The 18,234-nt window shown below is 36.6% G+C and overlaps 1 protein-coding gene across 5 annotated transcripts in view; it reads left to right on the plus strand.

The window, feature by feature from the left end:
• KLHL32 (kelch like family member 32) overlaps nt 1–18,234 on the plus strand; it is a 118,774-nt gene that overhangs the window by 60,998 nt on the left and 39,542 nt on the right. For 4 of the 5 annotated variants that reach the window (XM_065631084.1, XM_065631085.1, XM_065631087.1 and 1 more), the window contains exon 6: nt 17,648–17,863. The exons of the other annotated variant lie outside the window; for it this stretch is intronic. In XM_065631084.1, the coding sequence (XP_065487156.1) occupies nt 17,648–17,863 (216 nt within the window). The remainder of the gene's footprint in view (nt 1–17,647; nt 17,864–18,234) is intronic. 5 annotated transcript variants of the gene reach the window in all.

Here is an 18,234-nt window from a genome sequence, read left to right on the forward strand (position 1 = left end):
TTTTCAAAACAGAGGTTGATTTCTGCAGGCATTCAGAGACCTGGCCATATTTGAAATCTTAAAAAGCTAAGTGATTTTTCTGTATTTTCTGAAGTCCAGTATTATTGTTTTCAGTGGAGTTCCGTATACCTCCTGAGTTACATTCCAGGTGATAGGTATGAGTGAGGCATTTAGAAGCTGCAGAACTATCCAAAGCAGCCCACTAGTTTGAGGCTCAGAGGCAAGACGTGGCAGGATTGTTAGCATTTGCTCCTTTAACTTTATGCTGCCAGATGAGGTACATTTCGTGAAGAACAAGTTAAGTTTCCATACTGGACCGAGTCTGGGATATTGTTTATGTTATGTTTATTGTCTGGACAGTTGCATATTTTCATGTTCATTGCGGCCTTACTACAGTAGCAGTGGTGTTAGCTGGCTGCCCTTGTACTCAGTGCTGGAAATAATTTCCTATTCTCTCAGTAGCTAGGAACAGCAAGTATAGTAAACATGACCAGTGATCCTGATTGCAATTCAGGTTCCCCTGACTATTAAAAATTTTTTCTTGGCAAAATAAATGTTTTTATGTCAAGGGAAGTTAAAAGTTGGATGCCGAATTTCCCTTTAGTTTTCACTGCATTAAACTCCCTGCTAAATAATAAATGTACTAGGTTACCTTTTGGAAACTTCATTACAGTGGATAGGACTCTGCCACAGGTATGTCTGCCCACTTGCTACTGATGTTGGTTGTAGCATCTATAAAGAGGGGTAATTTAAGCTGAAAATAACATTTTGAGTGATTAAAATAAGCCTGAAAAAAACACAGCACTGTACAGCAGCAGTCAACTGGAATTTTCTTGGAGCTTCTTCTGTACTGTATGCTCTGAATTCGTGTATATAAAAGCAGACAGTGAGCAGGATCAGACCTGGAATACAAAAATTAGATTAATAATTAAATTAAGACCTCCTAGAATAGTTCTTGATAATAATTGAAGCAGGCAAGTTGTCCTGGGTAGAGGCACTTGATTTTTAACCTTTGACCCTAATGTTCAATTTAGGCTTATAAACCAAGTTTTTTTTGTGGTGTATGAGCACCTAATGATCTGGATCTCTTCTTCTACTAGTTTTAAACTTTTTGACTCTGTTTATTGACAGATATATTTTACTGTTTTTAAAAGGAAGAAGCTACATTTGAATCTGCCTGTGGAATGAAAAGGAGTGTGCATGGTTTGTGTATATGGTGGGGGCCAGAGCTTCAAAGCTGTTTATTTTTCTTAAACCCAACTTCTCCATTTGGAACTGTGCCAACAGCACAATCCCAACTTTCACCGAGATACAGTCTTTCAGAGATAAATTAATTCTTACACCAGAGATTGAGAGCATCACCTTTGTATTGCTAGAACCCCCATCTCAGTTGGAATTTTAGCTCCTGCGTTTTTCATATAGAGCAAATTAAACTGCTAGAAAAAGAAAATCAAAAGGTCATCTAGAAACCAAGGCTTGCCTTTTTTAAACTAATACTGAGCTTTTAATCTTAAGTACCTTCACGTACACTTTCTACCCCACACTGGCCCAGAATTAGAGTGGTGTTTTATAAAGCCACCACCATCAAACTTGAGTCCACCAACTTTATCACATGTTGGAAAGAGTGACCTTCCCATACGAAAAATACAAAGTAGACAGAAATAATATAGTCTTGCATTTTGCTGGTTCTCAGTGTTATGCGACCTGTTGTCGCTGTGCTAGCCTGCTGTTTCTTGAAGGAGCGTGTCTTGTCAGCTGTTGACAGTCATTAAGAAAGTTCCTGTACAAAGCTCAAAAATAAGATTTGGAATTTATCTCCTCTCTCTTTAACATACGGATATATTATAGAGATACAGATTTATATATATGAAACATGAATGCACTGCAAGGATTCCAACTTCGAATTGAACTCAGGAAAAAAAAATTATGGTTTTCTCCATTTTTCAGCTGGTGTCAGTGAAGAAGCAATGGTATATCCACTCACTTGGAATCCTGTTCTTGCTGTAATACTCCTTCTGCTATTTAACTGTGATGTGACAGTGGATATCCTGCTCCTGGGGTGATAACTGCTAGAAAAAGTGGCACAAGTATGGTCAGAAACCTGCTGGCTTTGTGTGTGTGTCTTCTGCTTTTCCTAATGAAGTAATAGTTGGCAAAGGTGAATTTGAACTGCTGATGGACATGTGAAAAATGATGCTGGGATGTGTAGGTTTACTATTGCTGGCAAGACTAAAGCTCCCATCCTTAATCTTTAATCAAAGTCTGGCTGGTTGTATGGACACCCATTGCCAATCTTCTGCGGCAGTTGCAGGAGAGGTCACAAGTAGCGAAGAGGCAGATGCTGCTACATCTTCCTTCTCTTTGCAACTTCTGTCAGGAAGGGAGAGCAGCTTTGGTGTCTGTTTTAAAAAGGAGCACAGAAGCTGTATTCCTTCCCCGTTTCCCTCCCTGCCTTTCTCGTGTTGTCTTTCTAGCCAGTGTGGCCTCTATCAGACCTGTCCCTCAGCCCCTGAGAGATTCCTGCTTCTGGAATCTTTCTATTATTCTTATAAAGCTGTAAACAGATGGTGACGGATCCCAGAATGCTTAGTGTACAAAATTCTTCTTTGGTTTTATTACCATCTGATCAATACTAATGTTTTATGTCCCCCCGTCCTTCCTGCCACCCAGTGTCTTTAGCATTTAATTCTCCTTACTGATTGAGGCAACTTAGATGCATGAACCCCAAAATGGCAGTATTTGTAATCGGGTAGCGCAGCTCCCCTTATCTGCTGGTGTCCTCGATGCCATGCCCGGTTGGCAGTCTGGCAGGAAAATTAGTTTGATTGCAAGAGATGAAACCTGAAAGGCCAAATGGCTGAAGTGGAGCTGAAACGCGGGGCTGGGGCCCTTTCTCCGCAGGCGTGGGCAGCAGGTGGCAGTGTGAGTCCGTAACAGTTTGAGCAGATAAATTCAAGCGGAAATCAGAAAAAATGAAAAGAAAAATTATTTATTTTTACTCCATATTAGTCTTCTGACCTAATCAGTAAAAAAGTCATTATTCACACAACACTGGCCAATACGCATTGTAATTTTTAACAAATAATAGGAAACTGTTAATGTTTTCGCAGGAAATACTGTTCTGTCTTGTGCAGCAATGGTCATTTATCACTGCACTTTGTGAAATCACTCATTTGTTCTAATTTGAATGTAAATGACTCTAAGGTTTTACAAATAAGGTGACAGACTCACATAAATGTAATTGCAGGGTTCATCTCTCTCTTTTTATATATCACTCATTAAGTTATGAATTAAATACATCGTATTAAACCAGGGGCATGTCCAATGATGATATTGTAATGGCAAATTACTCTATGCTATTAGAGGTGTATTTTTTATTCATGGACATTAATTTGTCATTAAGCAGCATTAGTTTAGCACTTTTATGTGAAAGACGTGACCTGAAAGAGGAGACTTACAGCTCTAATGTGAAAGAACAGGCATACAGGCACCAGATATACAGAGATTTTTTTTTCACCTCCTGTAAAGAGGCAGAGGGACATTTTATTTAAATTTGCTTTGATCTAAAGCAATTTGAGTTATGTTAAGCCATTTTAGAAAAGGTATTTATGAATCATGAAAATGCTTTGGCTATATTTACCAATACAGGAAAAGCCAGAATGCTAAGTACAAAATGGTAACTGTAAATCATTTGTAACCTATGAACCTGAAGAGAACATTGGGCCTAAAGTGAGTTGCAATCTGATTTTTATCCCAGAAGTATCACTGTGGTAGAGAGTTAATTGTTCATCTTTTCTTTCCTCTATACTGGCTAAGCCAAAATAGAACTGATTTTTTTTTTTTTCCCTCTTAATTACAAAGTATCTTTTGCCTGCTCTATGCTTTGTATTTTTAAACACACTGTTAGTATTTTCACAGGGATCAATTTCAAGTTTGAAGTATTAAGCAGAAGTTGAATCTTTGTTAAGAAAATGAATGAGAAAATGTTTTATTTGATGGAATTTTAGAGGCAACTTGGCACTTCACTATTCAACTGAGGAAAATAGTGAATGACTGCTTTGTCTTTGAAAGATATTAAAAAGATCTTGTAAATTTTATTTTCATTTTGCAGTCAGTTTAGTAGAAGAGACCATCATTTCAAAACCTTGTTTACTTAGTGGCGCAGGTGGGTTGAAGTCATAAGGATTCAAGTTGATACATGTATTTGCATTTTAGACTTTAGACCATCTCTCAGTAAAGGCAAAAAATCTGAATTTGATATGAATCTATGTAGCTGATTCTCCCCCCCACCCTTATATATTATGTTTTTCTGATGGCCTAATCATTACTGTTTGATCCATCTGTCTGAACTGCTCACAACACACTTAACTAGTGTGTTGTGCTAGTTAAAGAAGAAATATTTGTAATGAAAATTACCTAAACCCAAAGTATACATAAGTAGTTTCAGAAATGAAAGTACATCAAATTATCATCTAGTTTTGACCACTCTTAAATACTATTTCAGTGCTTAATAGGGAAACATTTTTTGCTTAACCATTTCACTTTGTAGGGGGGCCCAAAGAAGGAAACAAGTTCCATGTAAGGCTGCTGATATTTTCCAGTAGATATCTTAGCAGCAGTAAATGCTACAGAATTTTAGCACATTCCATCATTTTCAGTGTTTTGTTTGCAAAACTGCAGGAGTGGAATTTGCCAGGGAACCAGTATCTTTCTTCAGAATTGTCATGTAGACTAATTCTATTTAAAACAAAATCTCCATTTCTTTTCAGGATATTGAATAGATCTTGAATTCAGAATGAATATAAATGTACATGATGTCTTACTGAATCTTCAGCCAATACGTAATCAGAACTTTGAAAGTTATAAATTGTCCTCATTCATCTCACTAATTCTAAAAATTAAAGATACAAACCTAAGGATGAATAGTATCAACAACTTTATTAACCCTCTATAATGTCCCGCAAGTGTATTATTCCAAACTGAAAAATGTTTATAACTTTATTCACTTTTTTTCCTGTGTAATCTATTCTAAACATCTGTTTGTTAATTTGGAGGAAGTTACTGCTAGATTTCCCATCTGTTTCAACAGAGTCTTACAGGATTCATGATTTCTACTACAGAGTGTGTGTAGCTACATAGGTGGCATTAGATCATGAACGACTTAGACCAGGAATTTTATTTGTGGTTCAGTGGGAATTGAGCTGGTAACACAAGGAATTGTCTCTCCAGTAATTTTTATAGGAGCCGTTGTGTCCTCTGGATTAGAGGGGCAGTGTGTTATTGTCTGGTCTTCCCTCATAAGCACTTTGACCTTTGTTGAGAAAGTTTCCAAAGCCACTCAAAGGAAGTTTTTTCTAAATTTCATTTCAGTATTTTCTCCTTGTTCTAATTATATATGCAAAAAGCCTTGAATTTCCATAGCTTCTAAGCACACTTGTTTATCACGGGGAAAGTATTGTAGGAACCTCGGGTAGGTTTAGTTCCCAGAACACATTGGAATTGGAATTCCCACTGACTTGAAATAGCATGTTGTGGCTGTGAAGAAAGCTAGAGGTAGAGACCCAATGTTGTATGCCAGGCCCAAAGTCAGTGTTTATATGTGCCTGTATTTTGTTTTTTACCTGCCTCACAATATTTTAACTCATATTTACAGCATTACCCTCTTCATGAGGAATTGAAGTGTGCAGAGAGTATATGTGTATAATGGTGATGTCAGGGGCCCCCAGAAACTGATACTGAATGTTTACTGTAACTAAACACTTAAAAGTGTTTGACTACCTAGATACTGTTGTGAGTCTTAGCTTGCATATGTATTATACACTACTGGTAAAAAGCCCTAATCAAGTTCTGGACTCATATAGCACCATTCAGCCCTGGACCAAAAGTTGAATAGATTAATGGAATTTCTTGAAAAGTAATAAATAGCAAAAATGCTCAGTGTGTGTGGTCAGTATTTTAAGGAGGGGGAAAACACACAACATTAGGTATATGTAACTTTTGATAAGCTGTTGTTAGCATTTTGCTTTTAGGTATGGTTGGAATCTTTGAAATTTGGATGTTTTAGCAAAATTTCCTGTTAAAGTATGTATTTGAAAAGGAATAATTTTTATAACATTGTATGGAATAATCATTGGCTACACACTTTTTCAGTAAACTGTAATTCATTTTTAAAAATCGTAACTGTTCTTGTTAACTCAGTTACTTCAAAAATAATGTATTTCTGCAGCTAATCTATGTCCCTCCTTTACATGCCCTTCCAATTTTCTTTTAAAGGGTGTCTGTCTCAACTTCATTCCAATTGTGTTTAAAGGTGGGTACAGAAGAGGCACCTTCATATACTTGAAGATTTTGAGATACTGGCAAGTGTCTGTAGTTGTGAATAATGAGAAATTAGGCTTACAATTTATGACTTGCATATGTGATGCATTGACTAAATAGTTTTCTATATTTCTGTGGGGAAAAAAATTCCTTGGTTCTGACCATTAGCTGTTTGAGATTGGGTGAGAGGAGTGAGGAATTAATTTTTTTATTCTTGGTAAGACCTGCTAGAAACTAAATGAACAAAAGTTATTATAATCTATGAAGGCTTATGCCTTCCTGATGCTTAGCACCTTCAACAGTGTGAACATTCACATGTGTTTGTTTTGAGAGGACTTGTGAGTTGTTTGCCACTACTGAAGGTCAGATGTAGGAACTGTCAAACTGGACATTGAGTCAAGGTCAACTTTTTACACTTGAGTTTTGTGCTTTCTAGGTCGTCTGGTTTTGAGAGTCAGATTTGTAATAATTTCTGACCAAGAGGGTGATAAATGAATTCCTAGTCAATAATGTTTAAAATATGAAGAAAAACTCCTTGATCCTAACACATGCTGGTTTTTTTTAAATTCAGTGATGCTTCCAGAATTATTTTCATTCTTTTGCTTTTTTCCCAGTATGTGGACTACTGCTGTCCCTTTTTATCCTGTTTACCTCCAGAAATCAGTTCTAATTACTTTGTAGTAAACCTACTAATCAGCACAGCTCCTAGTCATGGGAAAGAGGTGTTCTTTTCACTGCATAAATTTAGGGACAGAGTGTTGTAGAGTGTTTTATTTTACTGAGACATAATGCTTATACAGAAGACGTTACAGACATTTTGCTGATATATTGAGCTGCATAAATAACTAAATTGCGTTAAAGATGGGGGTGGTGTAGGGAAGAAAAGAATTATCTAACTACTAGAACATTGGAGTGGATTCCAGGCATTTGAGGTTCTGGTTTTTGTATCTTCTGCATCATGAGCAATCTTTTAAATTATTCTTTTGCTTCTCCTTTTTCCTCTGTAAAACGGAATTTGCCTAGGTTTAGTGCTGTGAGCAGAAATTTTCATAGTGATTTTTTTGAGGTGAGGTCAGATATTGCAGGAGCATAGAGAAGCCTGAACAAATAACTGTTTTCCAAATAAAATATATTTTGCAACACCTTCAATGTTTCCTTTTTATCATTCACATACTTTAAATCAGGTTCTTTTAACTGCTGAGTACCCTCATCTCTTCCTGCAGCTCCAATAAGTCTCATGTTCTTCAGAGGAATGTGAAGCCATATACCCTCAGAGGTCAAATTATGCAAATATTTCCTTCTTTACCTGTACATAAAATTGGCAAAAACTTGGTTTATTGCATACATTTTTTTAATGCGGAGTTGCAGAATGTTGGTAGTCACACGAAGGTAATGCAAACAGTCCTGCACTTCCTAGTCTGTTGGCCAGTGTAGTTTTGATCCTACCTCTATGAGCCAGAAACTATTTTCTGAAAATTTGGCGAGAATATTTTTGGTTTTGTGTATTTTTCTCTATTTTATAAATATCTTTGCTCAAGATCAAATCCTTCAGGAGTCTTTCTTTAAGAAAATAGGTTGAGCACCTTAAATCTTCCAAGGTTGGGTTTCCATCATATAATATTTTCATATCCTTGAAGTACAGGCTTCAGAACTGGGACCAATATTTAAGCAGTAGCCTTAAAAATATAATGTTGAAGCAGCAACAGTGTTTCTTTTATTGGATGCTACTCAGTGTTCATTTTACAGCAAAAGCTTTTTTTGCCTCAGTACTGTTCTGAGAACTGATATTGCTATTTATGACCAATTCTTAGTGCCTCCTGATGGCCTGCAAATGTTCTTCTAAATAGAGCCTGGTGTATTTTCTGTATCAGCTGTGCTACTGGTTCTCAGATATGGTGTGGGGGTTTTTTTTGTTTGTTTTTAATGTGATCACTTTGCTGGGAAAGCCAGACAATACTCACATTCTGTCATTCTCATAATTTTTTACCTCACTGCTTTTGCAGAGTCTTCTGCAAACTCTGCAGGCAAAACTTACCATTCTCTAGTTCAATTAAACTGTTACCAATGTTGGACCAAGAATCAATTCCTTGAGGACTTTGCTGGAAAAAGTTATGCTGCTTTATAGCTTACCATTAATGATTTCATTTGAGATTGTCATTGAACAAATCTTTGATCCATCTAAGATGCATCCTAATAAATGTATGTAATATAAGAAATTTATGAAATATTCTAGCTATCAACTTTCTCTAGTTCTCCTTGTGTTAAATTTGTCCTGTTTTATTCTGCTAGTATTTCTTGTAAACTTGGGAAAATTAGCTCTTTTGAGGTTTCCAAAAAATAAGTTTCTCTACTGATGCCTTATTCCTTTTATACAAGTAAAATATTAGGAGATAGCTAGAGTGATGCAACTCTTACAAAGCATTAGGAAGTACTGATTTCAAACAGGTGACTGATTCTGCTTTGTCTATCAAAATTTTACTCAGTATTGAGTTGTGCTGCACTGGATTCAGCCTTTCTGGAGACAGAGTATCACATACTGCCTTGAAATTCTGAGAAAGATATTTTTTTGCTTTGGGTTGTTTAGCAAATATTTCTGAGATTTGAATTTGTCTGTGTTAATTAACCCATCATTCCACACATATTAGACAGTTTGTTTCATTCTCTGGTGATATTAGATGTCCAGCTCACTACAGTTACCTTTTTACAGTTATCCATTTTTAGATGTGTTTATTAGCTTTGCAATCCTTAAGCATTTGATGACAAGGTGTTGCCTCGGATTCTGAAGCAGAGACAGGTTTTTAAGAAAAGTGGTCCCTTGTTGGGTTTACTACAAAGCACATGTATACATCAGTGAAATGTTTCAGGAATAAAATGCCATAAAAAGATTCTGAAACAGAATTGTTTGAATCCTATTATATATCCTTTGCATATGAAAACCTCCCTGTTCTTATTTATATCTAGAGTGTTAATGTTAGTCTATTGATAATTTTGGAATATGCTCCCTGTTTATTTTTTAGTGCAATATCATGTGTGTTGACTTCCTTTTGTTGTTAGTGACTATCTTGCTATTATCCATCTTTATCGCTATTCATTTACATTTATGCAGAGCAGTTGGAACTGTCACCCAGCCTCCTTGAGAAGTCATGTCTTCTCTGGATTGCGATTCTAACTGTCCTGCTAGCTTCCAGGACTGTTTGCCTCTTGTTATCTCTGGGCTTCTTGTCTAGATCTGTTCTCCTGTTCTTTGGTCTGCATTTTTTTTCATGCTTGTGCATTCAAAAGTGATAGTGACCTGCCAGGGCTCCAAGGAGGATCCTAAGCAGCACAATAAAAGCGGGATTTCAGCTTTCAAGTTTTGTCATTGTGCTTTGGCCCTCAGTGGACAATGATGCAGACTGGATCTTGCTTAGCTGTGGAACAGGTTATGGACAGTGCAGCTAGAATGGGATTAGATTTTTAGCTGCAAAGTTCAAAGAAGTCGTTACTGAGCATACTCAAACTATTTTTCTAGAGGCTGATGAGGGGGATAAATGGAAGATTTCACAGTGACGGCAACTCCTGCAAGCTGTTTCCATTCTGAATATTTTTAATGAGAAAGAGCAATGGTCTTTTCCTGTCTGTCTCATTCTTTGTAGTGTGTTATACACTTTTTGAGATGTTTTCAAGAGATTTTAAAGAGATTCATCTTGAGGCTGGAAAACTTCAGCTTTGAAGTATTAAATGGTGTCAAAACAGTAAGGCTTTGGAAAAGGGAACTGCCAGGTACCTTAACACCTCTACTAGCAGGTCTATCAGTAATGCCGGTAGTGGAGATGAGCACTAAGAATAAAAATCACACTTTAACATAACTATGTATTAGAAACATATTTTCTGCTTGTATTTTCAGTATGCTTGAAAGTTTTCATACTTTAGATTGATGTAAAACTTGCTTTGTTTTTCAGAATATTGAGGGGATTTCCTTGCCTACTTTTGAAACAGCTCTTAAGAAAATTATTGAAATAATTTTTCCCTCGATAAGTTAATGGTAGGTACCAGGACAATTACAAGATCCGTTACTCAAATATAGAAAGAAATTAAATAAGCAGTTGGAAAATAATTTCTGAGCATCCTCAGTAGAATCTACTTCATCTCAGTGGATCATACGCAATTCCCATTTGCAACGTGTCATATTATTTCTGTCCTGGCTTGCAGACAGAGGCCTGTTACTGTGTCTCACTTTTGAGGACCAAGTCTACAGAGAGTTTTCATGTATTCAATCATAGGATGGCTTTGAGCTACTAATGTGATATCAAGAAAAAGGCATTTTGAGTCTAGGATATTTCATGCAAGGTAATTTATAAAGCTAAGGAAATACGAATGCTGGTGTATAACGTACTGCTGAAAAATCATGAGTACTGCGAAGAGTTGGCCCGTGCGGAAGAATAAATGAAGTCAAACGGGGAGAGATGTAGAAAAGGGCAGCTAAGATGATCAGCAAGGCCTGTTTTATGTGAGGAGATTAAAAGAGCTTGGCTTATTTAGTCTAGCAAAATGAGGGCTGAAGAGGAATATGATTGCTTTCTGTAAATATATCAAGGGAATAAATACTGGGGGTGGGGGGAGCAGGAGGAGAGAGAGAGAGTGCTGTTAAAACTAAAAGATAATGTTGGCACAGGAACAACTGTCTGAGTAAATTAAGCTGGAAATTAGGAGACAGTGTCTCGAAATCAGCTGAGCCTTCTCAGAACAGTAGTTCAGAGCAAGAACAGAGAGAGTTTTAAGATGGATCTTTCTTAATTTATGACTGCGATGATTTGATGAGCTTGTCCTGTACAGTAGAGAATATGCTTCCACTCCTATATTCTCATAGCCTTAAACTGCAAAAGAATTGGAAACAATAGTATTGTACAGTCCTGGTTTTCTTTATTCTTCTTATTGATGATTATTTTTTAACTGCTACTCCTGTGAACTTTAGGTTTCTAAAGGATAAAACTTGCTGTTTCTGGATTTGACAATATTAACAACAACAACAACAAGAAGACATAAAAGATTGCTGGTGGTTGATGGATTAGCCAAGTAGTTTTCAGCTTTCCTCAAGCACCGTAGTAAGTCTGAAGAGTTAGCAAAAATAAAAAGTAATGAAACATCTGTAAAGACTGTGTACCAATATTCTGTGATGCCTGCTGCAGTAAAGAATGCACAATTGTCATTCCTCATAACATACTTGAAGAAAAGACAGGGTCCCATAATTGGCAAAAATTGTAAACATTGATTAAGTCTGATGAAAGCCTCCCTTTGGATTTCTTCTGTCTGAAATAGTATAAAAGGGCTAGGTGAAGGGTTAGATGAGCTCCATGTTCCATTTCATCCCTGTATTTTTCTTTGTTAGACAACACTGATTGGTACAGTTATCTTGCCAGGGAAGATGTGAAGCCAGGTGAGATGTGAAGCTTTCCATTTGGGGAATTTCTGTGCCAGGTGCAGTTAAACAAGCAAAAAAATCCCCAAACAAAAAACCACAACAAAACAAACCACAGCAGCATGTGTTCAGCAGGGGAAAGCAGTTATTGAAAATTCTGCAGAACCTTACCAGTGGTTGTTCCAATTATACCGTGAAACTTTAACTGTGTAGTCTTAATGTTTCATTATTATATTTCTTTCCATGGTACACATAATCATGTATGTAATATATAAAAGGCATGTATAAACAGGGCCACTTAAAATACTTAATTGGATTGCCATTTGAAAATATTTGTACTATTTAATAACTTAGATTAATCTGTCTGGTATTCTAGAAAATCTTTACTTCTTCGGTTTTACTTTGGAGTATCTGCATATTGGCATGTTCCACTTTCTTTTTCAAAGACCACACATGTCTCATGACATGACCCATCTGAGAATCTCATGTCTTTCCATGGTGTCTGTGAACGTCTGAGGCCTCCTCCGTGCATTTGAAGAGGGGGCTCACTAGCACCAGCCAGCAAGAATCAAACTCAAAACTAAGCAGATGTAGAGAAACGCTAAGTGAGAAAGGAAATGAATTCTTATAGGGAAGAGGGAAAATAATAGGGCTGAAATGTCTTGATATTGTTGCTGTTGTACTTAGCTGCAGACCTACTTTGAAATCACAGCAAGGATGCAAAATAGCTTCTCATGCTTAAAAGAGAAAACAAAAGCAAGTATTACAGAAAGTGTTGAGAAAGCAGTGATCTACTAGAAAAAATAATTTTATGAAATGAGTAATTTAAAAATTCATCCTTTACTGTGCCTATAAATGCATTTGCAGTTGGCACTGATCTTGTAATAAATGTAAACACGGTTTTATACGTTGCAAAATTCTGATGCAGCTATTCCACTGTGATGAGGCTTCAGCAAAATATTGTGGTTCAACTGGGTGGCTTTGGTGTTCAGTGAAGGAAAATTTCAAATAAGATCTAAAGTACTGTTTTTGAAGAATTTGCGCTTATGCTTTGTAGGAAATAGTTATGTCTGTTGCTGTGCTGTTGAGTACGTGCATGATTGGTTAGTTCCTAGGTAAATATGTGAGGTTTTGCAGAACTACAACCTTTGATTATAGAAAGGGAGAGCTGGAACCAACAGAACCAGATTTCTTTTGTCTTAAAATTGTGTTGGTCCCTTTTGTTGTCAGATAAGTATATTTTTGTCACCACGATTTTTCATTTCGTTACTATCCCTTATCTATTTAGAGCCTGTCTTTGCTATGATTTATGTCAAGGTTCTCTTGTGAATGGTACAGCTGGTTCGTAGTATTTAACGCAGTAGAGAACTTGGAGGACCTGGGGTCAGGACCCCGTTGTGCTGGGTGCTGCATAAGGATTTTGAATAAGAATGTCCCTGTCCCAGAGACCTCACACTTCCTTTTTTTGCTTTAAAGAGACCAAACCATTTTTAGGAAAAGGGAAATAGTGTCACCATGCAACTCCTCTGTTACAGCAGCAGGGCTAGTAATTTAATACCTTGATTTATAATAGTGTTGTAATCTAAATAGGAAGCAGGTGGAGCTACAACTGGGTACGATACTTTGGATATTAATGGCTTGGCTTGGCAGTGGAATTCTAAAGCTGTATATACTCTTTCTGTCTTAATTATGCATTCATTAAAAGCTTTTATACCCAACAGAATAAAGTAAATATTGTTTGATCTCTGTAGTGTGCTCCCAGACTGTAGATTTGCACAGCAGGGTCTTGATAATCTGAATAAATTGTATTTCCCCAAGGAGTTTATCTTTCAAATAAGGTCATAAAGAAATGCATTCTTTCCCCTTAGTTCTCCTTGTGCTTTTTCTGCTATTTATAACATGGAGCAGAGGAATAGAGCTATATTGTAGTCTGCTGCGTACTTGGTTATGATTAACTCTAATTTATCAATCTGTTACATCCTTTTCTGTGGCTTGTGCAAGGCAATTATTCTTTAAAGTACAAATGAATAAATATGGATTTTGAAGTAATTTAAATACAATGTTTATATCTCTTTTTCCTGTTAGACATTTTATCATATCTCTATATTAAAATACATCTCTGTATTAATATATGGGCAATGTCATATAATTTATTTTGAATATTTAATATTGTCATCTTTCAGATTATGTTCGTTTGGAAAACTGATTTTCTTTTATGAGGGTTTTAAATGTCAGATCATTGTTAAACTGGTTTGGCATCTAAAGGTTGATTCTACTGAAACAGAAGACCAGTAGTGTAGAACAATGGATTCTCCTACTTCAGAGAGCGAGGAAGCGGGGGGTGTATAGTAAGTAACATGCAAAGGATCAAAGATAGTTCCTCATTTTAGAAGCAGACACTGATAAATAATTTGGGCAATTTATTAAATTGGTGTGAATTTACTGTGAGATTTTAGAACTGTTTCAATTGTCAGTTGTAAGATCTGTATATGTAATCTTATACATATTTTCTTAGTCTGAATGTGTTTCAGCAGCGTAACATACATCATATTAGAAAAGATAGGATCACTACTGTTCCCTAATTCTCTTCAGCTCTTAGTGACAGTTCTGCTTGTGTTCATATTTCATCCTTCAGTTCAAAAAAAGATAAGTGGCATATATTTAAAAGTTTATAAAAACAAGATTAAAAGTTTCAGTCATTTACATAAGCCTGTTTTGTATTGCATGTTTTTAAAGAATGTATGCTGCAATACAGTACCGTAAGAAAGTTGCACATGACTTTAGATTTTGTAGCTGCTTTTTTAACACAATATAATGAAATTTGTGGAAAACAGAGACTGCCAGAACTTACTCATGACCACAACTAAATTTCCTATTTAGTAACATATTGTATTTTTTTTTTAACAAAGTTTTAATTCAATCAAGGGTTTAGTTTGGGAAATCTGTTCAAATTAGACTGAGTTGACAGTGATTGCTTTGATAGTTCCCATTGGAGTTTTTTGAAAGCTAGAAGGTAAGGTGTATTTTTTTTTTTTTTCCAACTAACTTATATACTGCATTTTAGTCTGATGTTTCTGAAAGTCTTACTGCATATGATGAGCTAGGTTATCTGATCCGTGGTACACATCTTGCAATCTCAGCATGACATTTTTGCCCTCTAGTATCATCACAGAGACAGTAATGTATTGTACTTTATAATTTCGATTTGAATATTGGTATGACAGTCTAATAACTTTCAGCTGTAAAAGCTAATGCACTACTTGCTTCTTTGGCTGTGAAATACAAACCTCTAGATCAACACTAACCTTACGAAGTCAGAAACAAGTGTTTCTGATTACACGCCAAGACCAGTTTTAACAAAATATGCTTGCAATATTCATCAAGCAATAAAACATAAGTCCAGCAGGTCACTAACACATTGTGTTAGGCAAAGCATCAAAAATCCTGTAACGCTTACCAATGAAAATAAGTAAACAAGTAAGCCCCCACAATAAATAAATAAATCAATAGACACATAAATAAGTAAGCATCTGAAATAAGTGAACACACATAAAAAAAAATACTGTAAATAAACAGCTGCTGAGAATTTATTTATCCATCCATAAGTATATTTGGCCTTTTGAACTGTATGACAGCTTTCAGAAAAAAATCATTGGCGTTGATTTGAGGGGATAGGGAAGTTCGGGGGATCATCAAAAATACCCAAACCAAAAATGAAGATTTATCAGTATGTTTCAGATATCACTGAAAATGTGGAGATTTTTCAGGGGAAAACTGCATTTGTGTGTCATATTACTGTTTCTCTCTAATGATGAAAGATTTTATTATATTATTCCCAGTATTGTCGTCTTCTGGAGTCTACCGAAAGCCATCTCTCCTCCACTGACACTTCGTGGGGTTTGATCAGGCCTGTGTTTTAGCTGGGCTATTGATCCTCAGATCAGAATGCTTGTGGGTTTTTTTTTTTTTTTTTTTGGTGTGTATTTTTACCCTCCCCAGATATAGCTGTTTACTATAAAAGAGCTCAATAAATAGACACTGAACTCTTCTGAGTTTCTTTCTGGATGTTTGGCATTCATTCAATCAGGGAGTTCTTTGAAAAGACAGTCTTCCAAGCCAGGGACAATAAACCATGGCTGTTACTTGTTAAACTCTGTGATGTTTACTTTGATTATACTTGGCTGTTGTTGCCACCATTGCATGGCCATCACAGAAGTGGTGGTGTGAGGTACCATCTGTGATCTGGAGATACTAAATCACTGAGCAAGCACACAGACCAGATACTTCTCATGCAAAATTTATTCCTTTCTCTTTCTTTCTGCAACTGGGGAGGATTTATCCTTACCTCCTCTATGTGAGTGTGAAAAGGAACTGACACTAGAATATCTGTGGCTTTTGGGACGATTGTGCTTTTTCTGATAACATAAAGAACTTTGTTCTTCCAAGAAAACAATGTGAAACTCCTATGCATCAGCTTAAGTAGATAATGAATAGGATTTATCTTTAATGTACAAACCTGCCAGGCAAGGTGCATCACTCAGACTGGGAGATGATGTAACTAGCAGGAGCCTCCACAGGAATTTGATTCAGTTTCCTCCTCTACCGACTCCTCTAAGCAGGTGAAAAAAATTCTTTCTCCACTCTCCATTGCATATGCATAAACACAGTCATTGGGACAGCCACCCAGTTCACACGTTCAGGATGTAGTCCATAAAACATTCCAAAAAACCTCCTCTTCGCACTTTCCCATCTTCCCTGTTGCTCTGCTCTATCTGCCAGCCGTGCAGCTCATTTGACATTTACAAGATTTCTTGTCAGTTTCATTTGGTGCTGCCATTCCAGCCGGCAGAGCAGTGAAAGTGAAATTGACTTAATTTAGTCGGTTTCTCTTTCCTGCTCCAGTCCCTGTGTTAACTAACCAGCAAAGTGAAACTGACAAGACTTCTTGTCATTCGCGCACACGGAACTGGTCAAGGAGAAGCCGGCTGATAGGGAGCAATGCGGGAAATTGGAAGATGAAAACCAGGGTTGTGGAGAGGGTAGAGGACGAGAGGTGTGAGCATACAGCAAGAACAGAGAAGCGGGTAAACATGCTTATTTCTCAGCCCTCCTGGGTGCTTTTTGCTAATACAGATGACTTCTTGGCTTCTCCCCTGGAGAGTGTATGGTCTAGAATAGCAGTACTTAGCTGTTCAGACTCTAATTTACAAAGGCTACCAAGGTGAAAACATTAGCCTGTAAATATAGGTTATCTGTTACCAGGATGGAAAAAACTTCCTGCCCTGAGTTACTGTAGCTTTTGTCTCCACAGATTTTCTGCCACTAGAAGGAGGAGGAGAAAGAATATGAGGCCAGCATCCGCTATAGGTTTATGTCAGTGGTTGTGAGAAAAGGGTCTGTTTGTTCATTGAAGATAAATTTATATGTAATAAAGGGTAGCTCAGCATCTCGTATTTTGTGAGGTTTCATGGAACTAAAATGGTACTATGCAGATGCTCTAGCTCAGTCAAAACAGTAAATAATGAACAAATGATTGCTTTGTAACAAACCATTGTAGTTAACAAATACATTTTTAATCCACTTGTTAACTCCTGCAAGCTCTTGTCATACAGTGTAAATCATGCTGGTTTATTATTTTATGTACTAATCCATATTTCTTACAGATGCTGTATGCATATATAATCTTAGCAGCTGCAATATAAATTAGTACTATCATATATATTTGCATATGCACTGGTAACATTTACACATACATTTTGAATGAGGCTGCGTTAATTAATTTCAAGTTATATTGCCTTCCTTCTCCACAGCTCCATAAGAACAGCCTTTTTTCATTATCTGAGACCTGTGGGATTTTGTGTTCTCTGGATTTTTTTCTTTTTCTTTTTTTTTTTTTTTCTGAGATGTATTTTGTTTGCTTCACCCATTTAGGAATTAAATAGTTTTAATTACTTGGACCTGTATAAGCTTGCGGACCTCTTCAACCTCACTTTGTTGGAGAATGCAGTGGTTGACTTCTTAGTAAAACATCTCTCTGAGCTATTGAAGCATCGTCCTGAAGAAGTTCTGGCACTTCCATACTGTCTCCTTCGAGAGGTTTTTAAAAGTGATAGACTCACTTCACTCAGTGAAGAACAAATCTGGCAGGTAAGGAGACTGGTGAACAAGCAGAATGTGTGATAGTCTATAAACCACAGCAATAATCTGTTGTTTTGAAACCCTGGAGCAATCTTGAGGGAGAATAAGTACTTGAGCAAAAACTGTGAATAACAACCAAGGGAGATTTTAAAATGAAATTAAAAAACTGTTGTGTTAATGCAATTAGTTTGTTTGAAAGAGAAGTTTGTCTTATTGCTTATCTTATGTTACTTGGGTATGGCCAGAGATTTTCTTCCAGATGTAACTTTGTTGGTGGAAAGAGATAGCCTATGAATGCAACTCAATTATTATTGCCTCTGGTGAGGCTTAATGCCTCAAGTCTGGAAACAAACCCACTCCTGCAGTCTCTCCCATTCACT

This window comes from Caloenas nicobarica, chromosome 3 (genome assembly GCF_036013445.1).
Source record: "Caloenas nicobarica isolate bCalNic1 chromosome 3, bCalNic1.hap1, whole genome shotgun sequence".
NCBI classification, from domain to species: domain Eukaryota; kingdom Metazoa; phylum Chordata; class Aves; order Columbiformes; family Columbidae; genus Caloenas; species Caloenas nicobarica.